Here is a 21,839-nt window from a genome sequence, read left to right as displayed (position 1 = left end):
TAAGAAATGCAGTTCCTTTACAGGGTTAGGTGCTGGTGGTACCCACCCCATTGGAAGAGAAATGCAGAATCCTGAACTCAGTTCTCAGTAAGTTCCAACTGTCTTAATATTTTCTACCCGTACCTATAACACAACATCTAAACACTGTTTACAGTTAAAGCAGTTCAGAGGAATATTATTTAGAAATATCAGTCTAAATATTTACTGTTACAGATCTTTAACAAGTGTTTGTATTTTAAAGCCCAAGCTAGAATACACCACCATTACAAGAAGGGCTTACCACTTGATGGTATTTACCTTCTCTGCAATATTTCCTAAATTTACAATGGGTAATTTTGCAAATGTGGTAAATTTAACTACTGAAGGTGACACATATTTGCTATTTAATGGCAACCACTGCAAGTTTATATAACTTTTATTATGGAAATAATAAATATGAGGGTTGCTTGAAATGTTAATGTGGTGCTCAAATTAAATGGGATCTTGTCTGGTTTAGTACCCATAACTGAAACTAACTAAATAAATAAACCTCCCTCCCCTTCTTAATGCAAAAGAAACAGCAACTATGGAGTTTTCATAGCATATTGTCTGAGTTTACAGAAAACAATGAAGAGAGTCAAACAGGACAATGAGAATTAAATGCATTACTTGCCTATCAGCAATGCTGGAGGGCTTATCTCCCATAGGAACCAACATTCCACCCCAGAGAGTTGTGGAAAAAACCTTAGGAAAAAAGCAAATTTGTTTTTTAAAGTTGTGTATTATTCAGACACTGTATAACAGTATTGGTCAAATTCTGCCATTCAAGACACATGCAGAGCTCCCACTGGCTTTACAAGGAGCTATGCAAGATCAAAATATGCTTGTATGTAGTATCTAATCTCTAACAAATGTATTTTCAGAAGAACTGTTGGCCACTGCTGCCCTCTTTCTAAAGCATGTAGTGTTACATCATCAAAACAATTGTTGAAGTATCATGCTATTTTTCAATTTGAAAGGTCGAAAGTCTGGCTCCCACTCTCTCAGCCGTTTTCATATCCTGACTCTTATGTTTTCCCCCCAAAATAAAATAAACCATTTTGACATCAGTTGCTCCCTGTGATTTCAACGTAAGAACACACTTTATCCCTAGAGAACACCTATTAAAAATGGAAGCTATAAGGCCCCTGTAATTTAAAAAAACAAAACCCATCTACTAATCTACATAGCATAACATATTGGGTAAATTTACTGGTAATCAAATCACAATAATAAACTGTACTAGTAGCCTGCACTGTGCGTACAAAATAGAAGGAAAATGCTGTTGGGCAGCTGGGTGTCCCAAAAGACTATAAAAATCTATAGATAGTCGACTTAAAAAAAAAAGCTATAGTTTTAACTGCAGATACAGACTCTCAGTACACACAACCTAAACACAGAAGGCCAAATTCTTACACTGAATAACACTTTAACCAGTTCTACAGTGGCACTATTTGTGAATTTCTGTTCTGAATGAGTATGAGTGATAGAATATGGCCCAGAATTATTAATGGAGACAGCAATTCAGAGCCACGTGCGCACTGCTGAAATGCATTTTATGTTAAACCTACTCAAAAGTTTAACTTCCTGTAAGTCAATGGACTAGTAGAATGTAGCAAGCAACAACAAAGAAGCAGTGTTAAATCTCTACAACTTCTGTATGACTAAAGCATATCTTCCAGAAAGGCATTCAGTTTTGATTTGAAGACATCAAGAAATAAAGAATCCACCATTTCCCTTGGTCGTTTCTCCCAGTGGCTGTTCACACCAAATGTTAAAAATCTATGCCTTATTTCTAATTTGAATTTGTTTGGTTTCCACTTCCAGCCACTGGTTCTTGTTGTCTTTCTCTGCTAGATTAAAGAGCCCTTCAGTAACCTGGTATTTCATCCATAAAGTACTTATACTATATAATCAAGTTACCACTCACTCTTCTTTTTGATAAGCTAAAGAAATTGAGCTCTTTATGTCTCTCACTCCAAGTTATTTTCTCCAGCCCTCTAATAATTCTTGTGGTTCTTTTTTTGCACCTTCTCCAATTTTTCAACATGTTTTTTAAAGTGGATACCAGCACTGTGTGCAGTATTCTAGTATTGATTTCACCAATACCATTTACAGAGATAAAATCATCTTTCTATTCCTATTCATTACTCTCCTGTTTAGATATCCAATGATCACATTTGCCCTTTTTGCCACAACATTGCACTGGGAACATGTCCACTATGACCCATAAATCCTTTTCAGAGTTACTCCTTTTCAGGACATAGTCTCCCATTCTGTAAGTATGGACTGCATTCCTAATTTCTAGATGTATAACTTTGCACTTAGCCATACTGAAATGCATTTTCTTTGAATTGGCCCAGTTTACCAAGCAATCCAGATGCTCTGTATGATTGCACTGCTCCCATCATTATTTACCAGTGTGTTAATCTGTGTCATCCATAAATTATATCAGCAGTGATTTCAAATTTACACTTCCAGATCACTGATGAAAGGGTTGAATACTGTCAGGCTTAGTACTGATCTCTGAGGACCACCTCTAGTAGAAACACCCCTATTCAGTTATGATTCCCCTTTGACAACAACTGTTTGAAATGTGAGCCAGCCAGTTTTGAATCCATTTAACAAGGGGTCTACGGATACAGTGTAATGTTAATTTTTTAATCATACTACATAATGCTAAATTTTTTAAACCATAATATCATGTGGTACTAAATCAAACATATTACAACAGTCTATTACATCTATGCAGTTACTTTTATCAGCGAAACTTGTCATCTCAACAAAGAAATAAATCAGGTTTGTCTGATCTTTTTTCCATAAAGCCATGCTGACTAGCATTAATTATATTCTATCCTTTAATTCTTTATCAGTTAATTCCACAATCAGTTATTCCATTATTTTGCCTAGGACTGATTTAAGGTTAATTGGCCTATAGTTACCTGGGTCATCCTGCTTGCTTTTTATTTTTTTTTTATTTATTTTTTTTTTAAATATTGGCACAACATTAGCATTGTTCCCGCCATCTGAAATGCCTCTGGTATTCAAGATTTATTAAATATTAACGTGAGTGGTTCAGAGATCTGCTCAGCCAATTCTTTTAGGACTACTGGATGCAAGTTATCCAGGCCAGCTAATTTAAAAATATTTATCACTATTAGATTATATTTAACTTCCTCTTTAATTACTAATGAACTGGAAAGTACTTCATTCTCATATGACACAAGTACATCATCCTCATTCTTTCCAAGTACAGAAAAAAATATTTACTGAGCACTTCTGCCTTATCTTCACTATTAACAACAATTCTACCATCTCCATCTAGTAGTGAGCCTTCACCATTGCTAGGTTTCTTCTGTTCCTAATATACTTAGAACCTCTTCCTTTATTGTCCTGAGCCCTGCCACCCATTGACTTTTTCCTGATTTGTTAAGCTTTCCTTATCCGTTTTCTGCAGTTCACAACTTCTAATGTATTCTAATTGCTCTCTATTTCTCCTTTTTCCATTTGTTATACATTGCCTTTTAATTTCTTATTTAATGGGAGATACAGGGTTAAAATCTGAACACACTGCCTTGAAAGCCCGCAAACAGTACCATTTGCCCTCCACTGCCCATCTGTTTTCAGTCACACCTTGATACAGACAAGCAAGCTGATTATACAGCAGCACTACTAAAGTAACTCCAATAGCGCTCTATCACAATCAAAACAGCATGGGATTTAATTGAACCTCCTAAAAATCATCATCTGATAGCACATTAATGGTTTCCTGAAAGCTTTTTTGGTTGAAACTTGTGTTCTCAAAAAGTTCATCTTGCTTCCCCAAAGCAAGGGCCTCCTCTTGTACTGACTCACATTTGAAGGATAGAAGATGCCTTCATTTGTTTTTCATGGTATATTATTTCCTTCCCACCCTAACATGCCTGACCACAGAGATTTCTTTTAACCAAAGAGGGACCTCTTCCGAAACCAATAACATTGCTCCACTTAAGACAACCAGTGGGTCAGTGGAGAATGATGCAATGAGCTGTCCTCTACTCATAGGCTGAAAGCGTACTACCTTTCTGCTACCATTGCCCTCAGATAGTAAAGTGTTTAGTGTTTCACATTAAAATTCTTCATTTCTATCATACGAGTGAAAGTATGAAAAAAGCCTTAGAGCAAAATATTGTGCTAAAGTTATTAAAAATAAGGGGCTGTGGACAACTACATTCAAATGTATCCACTAAAGATACCACACAATGATAAATTCCAAGGTGTTGGATGTAAGAAGAATCAGCGTATGCATGAAACTTCTGGTATCTATCCATCATTCTGGGACATCTGCAGTGAACTCAAGAGAACAGAACGAGAAATCCTAAAGAGAGGTTGTTAAACTGATAAATTCATATGTATTTGTGTGCTTAATGCTCTCCACAGCTTGGTATGTGGGGGCTTCAACATATAATGTTGTTAGCACAATTTTGATGTTAGCTTTCCAGTTCACCATCAGTAGTTTTATATAGAAGATAACAAAAACATGAAGATAATAATGGTGATAACAGGTACATAATCATAGTACTATTATAATCAAACAAAAAACAGTGTATAACTAAAATCTAGGCAGACAAGAAGATTTATAATCAAGGGAAGAAGAAATATGAGCTAAGGGGTCCAACCATCAATGAGAAAGCTAGTAACAGCAACCAGCCAGGATCAATGGACAGAAGATCCACATAATATAGATACATCAAGCTGAATTCCTTTAAGGGAAAACATTTCTCACACCTAATTGTTTGAGTTATCCCTTCTCTTCAGAAAGTCCACCTTCCAAATTTCTATGACAGATGCAGAAGTGTCACATAAAAAGAGGAGATTCATCCAATGAGAAAATAATATACTGTATATTAATTCTAAGGCAAATCAAAGTATCTACGCATCTAGCTTTAATCAATAAAACCTTTCTGAAGGCATGATGAAAAAGGATCATGAGAAACATTCAAATCACTCTATTTGTTACGTTAGCAAGTGAACTGAAAATGTTTAAATACTTACTGAATCCCATAAAAGTTGCTTATTCAGCTGAAGCTCAAAGTCCTCTTTTAGAAAGGCCACATCTCCACCTGAGTAGCCAGCTAGCTCCTGGAAAAAAACAAAACTTTCAAGACACCACAAACATGCATATTTTAGAGACCCCCCTCCCTTCCTAACATAATTCATCTAAGGCTGTGTCACCATCAGCAGTATTCTCTATGTAGGCAACAGCAGTTTCCACATTGGCGTGGTGGGGCAACCAAATTCAACACCTGTGAAAAAGCACAGCTGAGCCCCAGAGAAATGAAAGGTCAACCACACTTTCTTACCACAGATGTTAAATATGACTAACCCTTTCTACACCACTTGTTGTCAACAAGAGCTTGGTGGAATGGGGCAATAGTGTTTGACATCTAATATCAAACAGCTGAAGCTTCTTCCATGAGATGCTAACATTTCAGTTAGTAAAATATAAGTGAAGACTATAAAAGTTGAGTTGCATTATAGTAAATATGGATAAAAGTATAGAATACAAGCAGCAAAACAGGATATTTTGTTTTGAACATCTAACAAACATTTGGCAATAATCAATAGTTTAGTAATCTCGTTCACAATGTGCTCTTTATCACATATGTATCCTTGAAAGAATCCCCATTTCCCCCACTGTACACCCTCCACTCCTTTCCCTATTAAGGACCCAAATCACAGCCACCATCTTTGCTTTGGAGGAATAAACAAGAAGTTGTTCAGTCTTGCTCTTATTTGAGCCAAGTTGCTGTTGTAGCACTTCCAGACTTTGCCGGAAGGGAGGATGACATTTCAATCCACCGTATGATCTAATTGTTAACGCATATATCTAGGAAGCTAATTGTTTTAAAAGATCTGAAAGGCAACTGGATAGTGGAAACCATTTTCTAAACATGCATATACCCTGAAAGTTATTTTTATAAAAATAACTTAGTACAATGAACTTTAAAACTCATGAATAGCTACACAGTCTAGCAACATTAGGACACGATGGTACAAAATACTGTCTCAATGTCTATTTTCCCCGATACAGTTTTGGAATGTGATAGTATTTTTTAACCAAAGAATTTAATGCCAATAGTTGAAGATTGTTTTGCAATGATATTGTTTATTTTCGTATTTATATCTGCCTCTATAAAGAGAATTAGTGATTTAAAAATAAACACTGGTGCCAAAAAGTGAACACAAAACTATTTTGAATGGATTTTCTTATATTCAATTTATTCTTGCTTAAAAATATATAAACTCAGAAATGAGCAATATCAACCAGAAAAACCAACACCTGCTGCACACACTTATTACTGGAGTCAACACTACCTGATTAATTTTCAGCAAAGCACCTCGTCTAGGCAGGATTGAAGAGTTTCGAGAATCGATTACCATGGTGTGCTAAAAAGAGACAGAGTTATTTAACTGGTACAAGAAGCTAGATATATTTTAAGCAAAGGATGAGTTATTTGCCAACGGAAACTGGGCACATGCTGGGAGACAAGTAGCACTCTCAGGTTACGGCTAAATCATCTACACGGATTGGAGAGCCAAGCGAGGACCATGTGCCTATAGAATAACCCAATTCTGTCTTAACAGGCTTCATCAAAGACGCATCTGCTCTGTTGGCTGTGGTAGGCCCCAGAAATATGGCTACAATACCCCAGCAGAAATTACTTGGTCATATGGCAACCCTTTTCAAATTCACTCATGGTCCTGCATTTTGTGAGTTAAAAACCAAAGACTGCAAATTGCTGTGGTGATACAATGCTTACAAGCAACACAGGAGCTCTGCCTCACTAGGTGGGGAGCTCTGTAGGAAGGAAGAAGGAACCCTCTCTTCTACTGTGTTCAACAGCTTTTCAGAAAAAGATGGGGGAAGAAGAGAAAGGAATCTCCCCCATGGAGCTCTGCAGGAGGAGGAGGAGGGAGCCAACCTTCCCTCCAGCCATGCAAAAACCAGTGGCCACTGAGGATAAAGTACTTTGTTTAGTGACCTGCTGGGTGATCTGTTGAGAGGAGTCACACTACGCAGTAGGTATCTGAGCACCGAACACATGGCCTGTAATGATTATTAATGTTTTGGGCATCACTAGCAGAGAGCGCTCTTTAGGCAACATTCACAATTCCTATAGCATTCAAAAGCATGCATATACCATTTACGATATGAAAAAGCCTTACAGAGAGAGAAGATTTAAGAGAGTGTCCACTTTCTTCTCGAACAGAAAAGGAGGCTGTTCTTGCAAGAGAGCCAAGCTCTCTCCAAACACCTTCCCACTTCAGCGTGTGATTGGTCTTCCATAAGGGAAACTACAAATAAAGACATTTGAACAATACAGGAACACAGGAAGTGTTACAAGGTACAAATATAATACATTTTCCTCACAAATTTTCATTTCTAATGCCTCATTTCTGTGCGGAGATGGGTATGTGTACCCTTTCCAAGCTGCTGTACTGGATGTGGGAAAGCAAGTCATTCTTCCCCATCAGAGTAATGTAATTCTACAAACCAAGAGAATTCATCTCTTTATGAATGGACAAACATTAATGAATCATCTCCCAAATGAAACACATTTTGAATTATGTGGATCCAGTGCCGCAGGAAAGCAGGTAGACACTTCTCTGATATGAGGACATCTTTAGAGCTAACAGTTTTGTAAGATGAAAAACTTAATTTGTTTTTGCTACAGGTGAAGCGAGATTCAATTCCAAGTAATACAATCTATCAAAAGGATTAAAAAGTATTGTCATCATTCATGTTAAGGCAAAACGATCATTGTCATATGTATTTTAGAAATCTACAGAAAAAAATAAAAAGCTATACAAATATGCCTTGAACTGAGTAAATCTAAAATGATGTTTCAACTCCATAAGTTCTTGCAGTGAAACAGGCAAAGGTAGGTGCTATTGTGCTTACATTAAATTCTGTCGATACGCCTCTGTCAGTCTCACGAAGAGAGCTCCAAGGGAACTGTCCAGTTACTTTATACAGGTTAACTGAAAAACTAAAATAAAAAAAGTACATGGTGATTTGAAGTCAAAATTGTTAGAATGTGTAAAAGTTTAAAACTAAAGATGTGTTTTGGGAACCATCTATGTGATGTTAACGTAACAGAGCAGTAGGTGGCCCTCGATATTGGCACAAATCGTAAAAGCACAGATTTAAATAGTCAATCTGTACTGTAAGAGATATTAACTGTTTTATTTACTTATCAAAGGTGAAAGAAACTGAGTCAGTTACTCTAACTCTCAAGCCAACTCTTAGTAATTTCACATCCCCACCTTCCCTTAAGGCTTTGGCAGGAAGCTGTCTATATCAAAGAAATCTGAGTTGAGTATAGAATTGTGGCTCAGTTTATAATCTTATTTGTTAGAAACAAAACAAGTGACTAACATTCATTTAGAACAAGTTGTCCTTTCAAGTGAGAGGTCCTCCTGTTTGCAGGAGACTGGTGGAAGCTGTTGCACTGTTACAGACACATGAAATAGTACAGTGGCTTATAAACTTTCCAAACTACTGTACCCCTTTCAGGAGTCTGATTTGTCTTGCATACCCCAAGTTTCACCTCACTTAAAAACTACTTGCTTACAAAAATCAGACATAAAATACAAAAGTGTCACAGCACACTATTTCAGAAAAATAGTGTATGTCCTCATTTTTACCATATAATTATAAAATAAATCAATTGGAATATAAATATTGTACTTACATTTCAGTGTATAATATATATAGCAGTATAAACAAGTCATTGTCTAAATGAAATGTTAGTTTGTATGGACTCCGCTAGTGATTTTTATGTAGCCTACTGTAAAACTAGACAAATATCAAGATGAGTTGATACCCCCCGGAAGACCTCTGCGTACTCTCAAGGGTACGTGTACCCCTGGTTGAGAGCTTCTAAAACAGAAAAAAAGACAGTTACCTTTGCCGTAACTGGTGTTCTTCGAGATGTATTGCTCATGTCTATTCCACAATAGGCATGTGTGCTCGCCAAGTGCGGCAGTGCCAGAAGTTTCCCCCCCTAACAGTACCCGTAGGGGAGCACACCTAGCGACCCCTGGAGTGGTGCCTCTATGGTGCAGTATAAGGGGCACTGTGCCCTCCCCCCACTCTCAGTTCCTTCTTGCCAGACAACTTAGACAGAGGGGAAGGAGGGAGGGGTATGGGCATGAGCAACACATCTCAAAGAACACCAGTTACGGAAAAGGTAACTGTCTTTTCTTCTTCAAGTGACTGCTCATGTGTATTCCACAGTAGGTGATTCCAAGCTATATCTGTTGGAGGTGGGTAGGAGTTCACAAACTCTCGGGACAGAGAACAGCTCTGCCAAACCCGGTGTCTTCCCTCGTCTGGGAGACTACTGCATAACGCGAGGCGAGCATGTGAACGGAAGACCATGGGGCAGCCCTGCAAATGTCCTGAATGGTGACATGGGCTAAAAAGGCAGCCGACGAGGCCTGCACCCTAGTCGAGTGTGCTCTCACAATTGACGGCAGGGAGATTCCCACCAAATCGTAACAGGTACGGATGCACAAGGTGATCCGGTTGGAGAGTCGCTGAGATCGGCTGACCCCTCATGTGTTCAGCCGAGGCGATGAACAGCTGCGAAGACTTTCTGAACGGCTTAGTCCATTCCAGGTAAAAAGGCCAAGTGGTGCTCCTCACTGGACGCATGGGGCTTGGAGCAGAGGACTGGCAGGAAAATGTCCTGACCCATGTGGTAGGCGGAGAACACCTTTGGTAGGAACGAAGAAGGTGGGCAGAGCTGAACCTTAGCCTTATGGAACACCACGTATGGGGGCTCGGAGGTCAGGGCCCTGAGTTCCGAGACCCATCTAGCTGACGTGACCACCACCAGGAAGGCTACCTTCCATGAGAGGTGCAACCAGGAGCATGAAGCTAGCGGCTCAAAGGGGGGACCCATCAACTGGGCCAGCACCAAGTTCAGGTCCCACTGTGGGACTGGGGCTTAACGTACAGGAAGAGACGATCCAACTCCTTAAGGAACTGGCAAGTCATAGCATGGGAGAATACCATGTGCCCCTGCTCTGGCGGGTGAAAGGCCGATATGGCTGCCAAGTGCACCTTGACGGACAAGGACGCCAGGCCCTGGGCTCTAAAGTGAAGGAGGTAGTACAAAATGAGCTGAATCAGGGCAGCCACAGGGGGAAAACGCCCCACTCAGCTGCCCACCGTGAAAACCGAGACCACTTTGCCAAGTAGGCCTAACACGTGGAGGGTTGCTTGCTTTCCAAGAGGACGCGCTGATGCCCTTCCAAGGATGCCCTTTCCTCCCAGCCTAACCACTGAGCAGCCACACCGTGCTGCTAGGTTGGGGTGGAGGCGGCGGCCCTGGTCTTGGGAGAGCAGGTCTTGGCGGGAAGGCAACAGCCACAGTGGGGTGACTGCCAGGCTCGTGAGGGTCCCGTACCAATGTTGCCTGGGCCACGCTGGGGCAATCAGAAGGACCCGGGCCCTTCTCCGTCTTGATCTTTTCCAATCAGAGGGATCGGGGGAAGGCACCGAGAAGCTAGCCTGACCAGGTTAGGAGAAAGGCATCGGAGATAGCACCCACGCCCATTCCCCCCCCTAAAGCAGAACTGGGGACACCGGTGGTTCTACCAGGTTGTGAACAGGTCTGGCTGGGGAGTTCCCCACTCTTGGAAAAGTCTGAGCACCACTTCTTGGTGTAGAGACCAAGGAGAAGTCTCGGCTCAGGCGATGTGCCCGTGACCGGGCACCCAGTAGGTGGTAGGCCTGTAGGCAAATGTCATGGGCTATACAGAAGTCCCACAGCCTGAGGGCTTCCTGGCAGAGGAGCAGGCCCCACCATGCCGGTTGATGTAAAACATCGAGGCCATGTTGTCCATGAGAACCCTGACCACTCTGCCCTCCAGGTGGGAGTGGAAGGCTGCACACACCAGCTGGACCACCCTGAGCGTCCTGACGTTTATATGCAGGGCAAGGTCCTGTGCGGACCACAGACCTTGGGTCTGAACGTCCCCCACATGTACTCCCCACCCCAGATCCGATGAGTCGGATACCAGCTCCACCAACAGGGGCCTGCCCCCGAATGAGACCCCGTGGAGCACCATTGTAGGGAGGTGATCACCGGCTCGGGCACAGTGAGGACCTTGTCCAGCCTGTATCTGGCCTGGGAGAACACTGAGGCCGACCAGACCCGGAGGGGCCTCATCCTGAGTCTGGCATGGCGAACCACATATGTGCATGCTGACATGTCACCCAGGAGCTGGAGACATGCTCTGGCTGTCATCACGGGGAACCTTGTGACTGTTGACGAGCCCTTTCAGGGTCTCGAATCTGTCTGGTGGGAGGGAGGCCCTGGCTGATGTTGTGTCCAGGACTGCCCCGATAGTCCTGGTACAGCACATAGAGTTTAACGTGGACTTGGTGTCATTCACCAACAGGCCCAGGGTGGCGCACATGGACAGGAGGAGTGCCATGTGATCCCGCACCTGCGACAGGGAGCTGCCCTTGACCAGCCAGTCATCCAGATAGGGGAAGATCTGGACCCCACGACGTCTGAGGTAGGCCGCCACCAGAGACATGCACTTTGTGAATACCCTGGGAGCAGAGGCCAGGCCAAACAGGAGGACCGTGAATTGGTAGTGCTCCTGCCCAACCATGAAACGGAGGAAGCGCCTGTGCCCCTCGAATACATGAATGTGGAAGTATGCGTCCTGCAGATCGAGGGCAGCGTACCAGTCCCTGGGATCCAGGGAGGGGATGATGGAGGCCAGAGAGACCATGCGAAACTTGAGCTTTACCATGTATTGGTTCAGGCATCGCAGGTCCAGGATGGGCCTGAGCCCCCCTTTGGCCTTCAAGATAAGGAACTAGTGAGAGTAGTACCCCTTACGTTTGAACTCCGCTGGCACCACTTCCACCGCTCCTAAGCCAAGAAGCCACCCCACCTCTGCTCTAGCAGGGCCTCGTAAGAGGGGTCCCCCATGGGGGACAGGGGCAGAGACTGGTTGGGTGGGGTAGAGGTAAACTGGAGGGTGTAGCCCTGCGAGACGGTGATCTCACTCCAGAAGAAAAGCACACAACCGGTTGGAGAAGGAAATTTTATTGCGGGTGGATCCCTGGTGTGAACTGGTAGGTTGCCCCCGGGCGTCCCGTCAAAACTGCCTCTTTGCTCTTGGAGAACCCAGGCTCGGGGGCAGACTGGGACTGCCTCTCTGGGCACTTCTTATAGTCTTGTGACTTTTTTGTAAGGGGGCTTGCATTTAGAGGGGGTGGCCTGGGTGGGAGCCTGCTGAGGCTTAAACTTGAGCCTGGCTGGAGATGGATCATAGAGGCCAAGTGTCTTAAGCGTAATATGAGAATCTTTCAGGCTGTGCAACTTCACATCCGTCTGTTCCGCAAACAGGGCCTTGCCATCGAACGGGAGGCCCTACAAGGAGTTCTGCGCCTCACTGGCAGCCCAGAGAGCAGGAGCCTCGACGCTCTTCTCATGGACTCGGCAGAGGCCATGGACCTTGCAGCCGTATCTGCAGCGTCTGATGCTGCCTGCAGGGTTGCCCTGGCAGTCTCTGTACCCTCCTCCACACCAGAGCTTTGAACTCCTTCTTGTCACGCTCCTGGAGGGAGTCCTCCAATTTGGGTAGAGACCCAGGAGAGCTCAATGGTTCGTCACCCTTAACTGGAAACTCAGGGACGAATAAACCTCTTCCTCAAATAAGTCCAGCCTCCTTGAGTCTTTATTTTTCGGAGTAGGGGCTGGTTGGCCCTGCCTCTCCCTGTAGCTCACCGGCTCGACCACCAGGGAGTTGGGGGCAGGGTGGGTGTACAGGTATTCATGCCCCTTGGCAGGCACAAAGTACTTCCATTCTGTCCTCTTAGAGATGGGGGACAAAGAACCCAGGGTTTGCCACAAGGCATTTGAAATTTTTGCTACCCCTTCGTGGAGTGGGAGGGCCACCCTGCCTGGTATCGAGACCAATAGGACGTTGAAGAGGGAGTCCTATGGTTCCTCCACCTCCTCGGCCTGAAGGTTGAGGCTCAATGCCACTCTTTTCAATAGTTCCTGGTGGGTTTGAGTGTCCTTCTGCTGAACAGAGGAAGGAGAGGCTGTAATCACCTCATCAGGGGAGGATGAGGATGCGGGTGCGGTACTCTGCATACACACTGGTACCGGAGGTCCCACCACTTGGTCGCCCTCTGGGCACAGAGACAAAGATGCACGCTCCATTGACTCCTTTCTGGGAAGCTGGGAAAGGGAGGCTGACGGTTGTTCCAAGGCTCCGGCCACTGAGCGAGACCCCACCAGGGGCTGTGTCAGGGGCCTTGGGGCCCATTGGTACCACGGTGCCGGCGCCACTGCACTTGCTCTGGCACCGGCGAAGCAGGCTGTTCAGCCTGACTAGCCTGTCCCATCGAATGACGAATACGAAGGGAGGCCAGGCTGGCGTACAACTTGCTGCTGTCCCTGGGCCGGGAGGGAACAGTGCCGACCACAAGACAGTGATCCCGAAGTGGAGGAGTGGTACCACAGGTAGCAGCTGCTCCACGATTGGCTCCGGCGGACGAGGTGCCAGCGATCAACATCCAGGACTGTGGGAGCAGTGCCCCGGCTGAGTCCTAGAGCAAGATGATAAACGGGAATGGCATCAACGCCCATATCGCGATGGGCTATGATAGCCTCTCAGAGACGAGGACCTCCAGTGCCATCTGTCTACGGTCCCTCAAGGTCGAGTGGTGCCTGGAACCCCTGTCACTCAGAACCCAGCCAGACAATCTCGTAGGGGTTGATGGGGACTGGCGTGGACTATGCATGGGACAGTCACTAAGCATGCCCTCGACCATGAACGGTACCGACCAGGCAGCGACTGCGGAGATCCAAGTGGCGGCTTGCCTCTGGACCGGGTCGCCAACAGTGGCAGTGCCCCTGGTCCTGGCAGAGACATAACGTCACGGGCTGTTTGAAGGGCCTCTGGCGTGGAGGGCACCCGGACATCTGGGGAAGCCTGCGCCGAATGGGCCGGGCTACTCCACTCAACCTGAGTCGGAGGCCTGGAGGCCGATGGGGACCGAGAACTGCCCAAGGTGGGTCTAGTCTCTCCCCTGGTGCCTCGGTAGAGAAGACCTCTTCTTAGCCTTCTTGGCGTGCCCAGCAGATGAGGAGTGGTGCCGATTGGTGGAAGGCACCGAAGGGTCGCCACACAGACACTGCAGTACTTGGTGCCAACTCGGAGCAGCACACCGGAGTTGGGGTCAATGCTGACTCCATCAGAATGTCTCTTTCTTTCTTAATCCGAGGCTTGAAAGATCTGCAAATCTTGCAGCCATTGCTGAGATGGGTTTCCCCCAGACAGCGAAAACAGTCTGCATGCGGGTCACTCACTGGCATCGACCGCCTGCAAGTGTCACACAACTTAAAGCCCAGGGCAGGGGGCATGCTCTGACCCGAGCGCACTAAATTAAACTAACACTAATCTCATAGAATCATAGAATCTCAGGGTTGGAAGGGACCTCAGGAGGTCATCTAGTCCAACCCCCTGCTCAAAGCAGGACCAAACCCAACTAAATCATCCCAGCCAGGGCTTTGTCAAGCCTGACCTTAAAAACCTCTAAGGAAGGAGATTCCACTACCTCCCTAGGTAACCCATTCCAGTTCTTCACCACCCTACTAGTGAAAAAGTTTTTCCTAATATCCAACCTAAACCTCCCCCTCTGCAACTTGAGACCATTACTCCTTGTTCTGTCATCTGCTACCACTGAGAACAGTCTAGATCCATCCTCTTTGGAACCCCCTTTCAGGTAGTTGAAAGCAGCTATCAAATCCCCCCTCATTCTTCTCTTCTGCAGACTAAACAATCCCAGTTCCCTCAGCCTCTCCTCATAAGTCATGTGCTCCAGCCCCCTAATCATTTTTGTTGCCCTCCGCTGGACTCTCTCCAATTTATCCACATCCTTCTTGTAGTGTGGGGCCCAAAACTGGACACAGTACTCCAGATGAGGCCTCACCAGTGCTGAGTAGAGGGGAATGATCACATCCCTCGATCTGCTGGAAATGCCCCTACTCATACAATCCAAAATGCCATTAGCCTTCTTGGCAACAAGGGCACACTGTTGACTCATTCAGCTTTTCGTCCACCATAACCCCTAGGTCTTTTTCTGCAGAACTGCTGCCCAGCCATTCGGTCCCTAGTCTGTAGCAGTGCATGGGATTCTTCCGTCCTAAGTGCAGGACTCTGCACTTGTCCTTGTTGAACCTCTAACTACTACCATCTAAACTACTTCAACTACAGGTAGTACTACTATGAATGAACAAGAGTTCAAAAGGAAAGCTGCAGACAAGTTGGAGCAGAACAGTTCCAATGCACCTTCACTGGTGGCAAGAAGGAACTGAGGGTGGGGAGCGCACAACACCCCTTATACCAGGCCTTCGAGGCACCACTCCAGGGGTTGCTAGGGGCGCTCCCCTACGGGTACTGCTAGGGGAAAAACTTCCAGAACCGGTGCTCATGGCAAGCGCACACACCTATTGTGGAATACACATGAGCAATCACTTGAAGGAGGTGGTCAATTTTCACTGCTCAATATATCAGAGTAAGTAAGATTGTGAATTGCATTCTATTAGTTTTCCATGCATGACAGTGAAAAATTTACCCCTTGGAGATTTTACTAATGATATCATATTTTGGATATATGTACTGGCAAACATTACAAAACTAATGTTTACCACCATTGTATTACTTAAGTTAATTTGCCATGTCTCTCACAGCTAGTCACATCACAAGCATGGGAAGCAAAAGATTAAGATGTGAAGCTGGTAATTAAGCATTAGCCATAAAGAACTCTGCTTCAGATCCCAAATGGACTTCACAGTACTTGTCTTAATTTCCATGTGTAAAGACATTTTTCTTAATACAATGAGCCCAATTCACCTTGGCATAAGCAAACATTACTTCATTAACTTCAAACAACTCATATCACTTTCACAGAGTGAACTTGGGCTATTGAAAAATAAAATGTGGGCACCCATTACGCCATTTTTGTTATTTTTCAGAGAATAACCGCACTTTAAAATATTTCTATTATGAAGAAATATTAGCGTATACAGAAATTGTGTCTGTTTCCTACTTTCTTTCAAAGTTTCCAGGCTGTGGTTTGAAGAATGATAGGCCATATGAAGTTTCCTTTGTTCCATAGGAAAACTGGAAGGTCACCTTCTCTGCACGTCCAAAGAGATTAGGGAGTTTGAGCCCAAGAACCTAGGAGAAATGGGAAAAAAAAAAACAATTTGCTACTATTGATTTTGCTAGAATAATTAAAAAGATACTGGCAAACAATTATATGTTGTAGAAAAATGTATTTATGGTACTAATAATGTCCGGGTTAGACATGGAAGCATTTAAAAAAGCTAATTTATTCATCACTATTTATGCTCTTCATATTTTTTTGCATTTCTCACAGCACTCACAATGAAAATTACCTCCCTCAATTTTACTTTTGTTTATAGCCAGTATCACTCTCTGGTTCTTAGTACTGTAATATATGCTTTTCATTTTTGACTGTTTAAAAATATTTGTTTTTATTGGAATTTTTAACCATCACTATATTATTTGCTTTTATAACATGTAAATTGCATGTCTAATTTGAGTTGATAATGTCCTTTGTTCTGTTTAAAAAGTCCATAAAGTTTACAGCCTATACAAACTGGCAATGTAGCAACATGAAAGATTTAGGTATTTCTCATAATAAAATCATTTTAAAAGTTAAATTGTCATCACTAAAGCATTACACCAATACCCTCCTCTGTCACAAAGTTAAAGTACAATATTTTGCTACATTTCAAGTATTACAGTTAACGTCACCTGCCTTCTTGTATGCTAGCTGCATCCTTTTCATGATAGTGCCACTCCTTTGGCTGGGAAAATGAAGTAGGTCTTTTTCAGCCAGAGCTATCATCACTTATGTTTCACTGAGGTGTGCTTAGGAGGGTTCCCCCTCCCCCGCCTTTTTTATTTTTTTTTAAAAGGAGTACAAAGCTGCTGAAAGGCATGATCTAGAGATCCACAGATCCAGTGTACCAGATCCAGCTTGCCTTGGTCTCACAGCTGTTGGGAAAGTGTGAAGATGAGAGCCACCACACTTTAGGGTTGCCAGGTATCTAGTTTTTGACCGGAAAGCATAGTCAAAAAGGGACTCTGGTGGCTCAGCAGTGCAGCAGGGCTAAGGCAGGCTCCCTGCCTGCCTAGCTCCACACCGCTCCAGGAAGCGGCTGGCATGTCCAGCTCCTAGGCGCAGAAGCAGCCATGGAGGCTCTGCACATTGCCCCTGCCCCTAGCGCCGACTCCGTAGCTCCCATTAGCCGGGAACTACAGCCAATGGGAGCTGCAGGGGTGGTGCCTGCTGGCATGCACAGAGCCCCCTGACCCCTCTGCCTAGGAGCCGGACATGTCGGCTGCTTCTGGGAGCTGCGTGGAGCCAGGGCAGGCAGGGAGCTTGCCTAGCTCCGCTGCACTACTGCCCGGGAGTCGCCTGAGGTAAGCGCTGCCCAGCCAGAACCTGCACCCAAACCCCCTCCCAGAGCCCACATCCCAACCCCCTGTCCCAGCCCTGAGCCCCCTTCTGAACCCTCACCCCAGGGCCCACACCTCCAGCTGGAGCCCTCCCCCCCTCCCCAGAGTGAGTGATGGGGGGGGGAGAGAATGGAGTGAGCAGGGGGCAGGGGTGTTCGGTTTTGTGCGATTAGGAAGTTGGCAACCCTACCGGACTGGCAGTTTATTTTTGTGATTAAGATGACTACCTAGAGGATTTTCCAAGTAACTATAAAATACTAATATAAAAGGATATCAGGACAAATTTCTAGTTCTATATATTTCAAACACATTTAAGAGGAAAGAATCAACCTGAAATCTAGTTAATTCTTAAGACTACTTAAGAGTGATTTTAGTCCCACAGCCCATTTGCGTGTTTACAAGTAGAGGCCTGCGCAGATATAAATTTATATCCATGGATGCAGATATAAATTGGTATCCGCGGAACTGCAGGGCTCTCCCGGGAACTGCAGCGGTGAAAGGAGCAGAACGTGGGGCCTCTGCTCCCAAGAGAAAGCACCCTGGACCAGCAGCTCCTCTGGTGCAGCTGTACCACCCCAGCCCCACTCAATGTGACAGGCACCAGGCTCACTGGCAACTGTCCTTGGTCACACTCGTGTTCAAGCAGCACACACACCCCCAGACAGGAGATACAGACAGCTGCGTGGAAGGGACTGGGGCATGACTGGTGGTGGTACAGCCGTGTCGGAAGAGCTGCTGTCACAACGCGCTGCCTCCTGGGAGTGGCGGCCCCTTGTTCTGTTCCTTTCACCGCTGCAGTTCCGCAGACACCGATTTATATCCGCGGATATAAATTTGTATCCGCACAGAACTCTGTTTACATGTCACATTTTCCCACTATTTAATATGTTCCTCTCCTCCACCGCTTTGTATGAAATGCGAACAAACAGAAGGGAAGCTGACTATAAGAGGGAAAATGGAGTTTTGTCAAATGCACTAGAACTGAAACAGATTTTTTCACGTCATTCCCTTCAGTTATAACTGCGTGACTTATAACACCAGTAGGTAAATCGTTTTCAGATAAGATTATAATTTAAATTGATATATATCTTTAATCATACTTAACTATAAAAGGTGAATGTAATGCAAATATGTTCTATAATATTTGATGCCCTGAAAAGTCCTATAAATTTCAGCCCAGAACAGTCGGGATTGGTTTTCAAAACTAGAAGAATGAAATAAATGTGATTTGGTGGCCAAACACCTCATACTACTTCAAGAAAAGCCTAGTATGAACTGATCAGCCAGAGAACAAGTTACTCATATGCTTTTCAACATTAAGCACATAAAATATCTCAAATAACATTCAACACATTTGTGAATTTTATATTTACATTATATATTTGTGACTAATTTGTAAATTATAAAAAAACCAAATTATTGGGCTAGGAACACTGTGTATTAGGCCCAAGTTCAAAACACAGCACCTTAAGCACATGTTTAAGTGTTTTCCTGAATTAGGGCCTTAGCATCCTAGATGGACTTCTGAAAATCTAGCTACAGGTATAAATTACAAGTGAAAGTGAGTTATGATCTCAGCCTAGTACCCATTTGGGCACAACAAAAATACACTCAGAGGAAAACCTGTCAGATGTGTCAAATACAATCGCAGAATGAAAACAATGGGGATATCTGTCAGTCAGGATGAAGGTCTTTTGGCAGAGCTATATTGTGGAAGGAAGTTTGTGAGGATCAGGTCTTCACCTGAGCATGAAATTCATTCTCAAATTTAAAAAAATTAAATAAGTTATGCCACAACAAATGAAATTTGCAACATTTAAAAACCAGCCATACCATACTGCCTTCATTATTGCCAACCATAGTGTTATAGCTTCCAGTTAGTCTTCTCAGTTCTGTTACTTCAAATGTTACATCTAAACCATTTGGAAGGGCATCATCTCCTAAATAAACACATACATTTATTAGTGAACAATGTACATTTAATACATTTCTTAAAAGTAATCGGTTCAATATTGCTTTATATCTGTATAGAAGGCAACTTAACTTTTGTAAAACATTCTTTTATAAAATCAAAAATCGGTTGGCTCAAATCTTCACAAATGGCTAAATTATACAGAAAAATAATCTCACAAAATTAGAAGTCCTAATTAGAATCTGAGTATTTGCATATAGGAGTTTGATTCTGTCATACATTTGGCTTCTTCAGCATCAGTCCTTTAGTTATGAACTAGTTTAACATCTTTGGCAACCTACCCTATGAAAATACAGATTTACACAGATTTTATTTTAGAAGGAGGTAGCTCTATCAAATAGTCACTGAAAATATAGTGTTCCCAATCTCCATGGGTAAGTACCATGCAATGGGAGCATTTTTTTCCTCTCAAAAAATAAAATAATTTCTGGCCCAGTTGTCTTTTAACTCAACTGTTCTAAAATATGATTGTAGAGGGCATCTGCCTTTGTTCCATAAAAGCGTACTGCCTAATTGCTTAGAGCAATCTGTCATGTTACACTGACCTTTCATTTTCAGTAACAGAATATTTCCCAAATTAAAACAGTCTCTTGACAACAGTAGGCCATTTCAACAGAAGCACTGTTGTGATAAGAGGAAATTCAGAGTCTTCCTACCAACACATTGCAGCAAAAGCATGAAATGTACAACTGTATTAAAATTCTCAAATAATTCATTATTTTTATTTCTACCTTTTCACTAAATGTACACTAAAAAAAGACAAAACAGATTTTTTATACTTCTGAGACATGCTAATACCGACTGACAGCACCAGGAAACGAATTCCTCTATTTAGTCACAGAACAGGTATAGCACACAAGTTTCTCCACTCTGCCTTGACTACGTGTCTCAGTCCTGACCTGTAGAGGATACCACTAAGAGTGAAAGGGTGGTTCATTCTGTATAAATATTCAATCTTTAGCCCCTCTGTTGAAACTACAAGATTTGTTTTGATTTAAAAGTAGTGTGAATTAGTAGTTAGAGCCAAGGATGGGAGTCAGGAGGCCAGACTATCACAAAGACTTGCTGCGGAAACTTAGGCAAACTACTTCATTTCTATGTGCCTCAGTTTCCTTCTCAGTTAAGTAAAATACCAACCTTTGTAAAGCATTTTGAGATCCTGGGATGAGAAGTGGTAAGCATGTATATGACGGGGCACATCCCCCCACTGACAAATAATGGATTAATAGGGAATCAGAGCCCAATTAGCCCATTCTGGGGCACCTGGGGGACCACAACTAATTAAGGATTAGACCCAATTAGGGAGAACCAAGCTGAGCAGCACTTATAAAGGAAGGATTGCAGAGCCAACAGAAGACGACAGACAGCAGAGCTGCAGTAGGGGACTGATACCCCAGGACTGACGGGGTTTCAGGCACCTGCCAGACAAGCTAAGTGACACCCTGAGAAAATGCCTTAGCTACAGACTTGTGAAAGCTACACAGTCAAATGAAACTCCAAGGAGGAAGGACTGGAGGGTGCAGCTCCATAGCAAACACCTGTATGCAGGCAAAGGTAGGAAATAGCTCAGGAAATCAGGGAAGAATCATAAGAACAGACCCTCGCTTCTTATTACAAGGGTCCTGGGCTGGAACCAGAGGAGAAGGTGAGCCTGGCATCTTGTATCACAACTTTGCAAAAGGGATGGTGTAAGTCTCCGGTAAGGGACAAGGACTACAGGTCTCTCTGTGACCATTAGGATTTTGGGTTTTCATTTGGAAATATTTTCTTTTGGTTACCCTGGAAGGGGACTGTACTGAAAGGTGATCTGGCTGGAGAGCTTGAACATGATGCTGACTGTAAGAGAACTAAAATGGTGATCAACTGTGGTTGCTAGAAGTGAGGGACTCTTTCAACATCCCAAACTAATTTCAGGGGTTGCTACAGATTGAGGGCAACCGCTTACAATGTGAAAAAAAACTATTATATGGACACTTGTCCATTGACACCATCACAACCATACCATTTCACTTATGCCACCCAGCTATCAAACTGTATGAGTCTAGTTATTAGAGCAATAACTAATAGCTCATTGGAGGGTTATAATCCTAACCTTTCACCTCCAGGCCTATACCTTTCATTGTACAATCTATCCAGTTTGGGTCAGAAGTTAGTTTAGTGACAATACTAATACTTATATTGCATTTTCAAACTATATAGAAATACTCAGTATTCTTAAACAACTTTATTTTACCTTTATTTTTTTCGTATGGGATGAGAACACCCTGTA

General features: G+C 43.6%; 1 protein-coding gene across 1 annotated transcript in view; it reads right to left on the bottom strand.

Moving 5' to 3' along the window:
- The window catches only part of SAMM50 (SAMM50 sorting and assembly machinery component), a 41,705-nt gene that overhangs the window by 5,614 nt on the left and 14,252 nt on the right, over nucleotides 1-21,839 (bottom strand). Inside the window, exons 5-11 of the mRNA XM_044994731.1 lie at nucleotides 19,432-19,538; nucleotides 16,157-16,287; nucleotides 7,964-8,051; nucleotides 7,228-7,356; nucleotides 6,376-6,447; nucleotides 5,053-5,139; nucleotides 653-723 (exon numbers count right to left, since the gene is read on the bottom strand). Coding sequence (XP_044850666.1) covers nucleotides 653-723; nucleotides 5,053-5,139; nucleotides 6,376-6,447; nucleotides 7,228-7,356; nucleotides 7,964-8,051; nucleotides 16,157-16,287; nucleotides 19,432-19,538 — 685 coding nt within the window. The remainder of the gene's footprint in view (nucleotides 1-652; nucleotides 724-5,052; nucleotides 5,140-6,375; nucleotides 6,448-7,227; nucleotides 7,357-7,963; nucleotides 8,052-16,156; nucleotides 16,288-19,431; nucleotides 19,539-21,839) is intronic.

Source organism: Mauremys mutica, chromosome 1 (genome assembly GCF_020497125.1).
Source record: "Mauremys mutica isolate MM-2020 ecotype Southern chromosome 1, ASM2049712v1, whole genome shotgun sequence".
NCBI classification, from domain to species: Eukaryota; Metazoa; Chordata; order Testudines; family Geoemydidae; genus Mauremys; species Mauremys mutica.
This window is presented reverse-complemented; position numbering and strand designations above follow the sequence as displayed.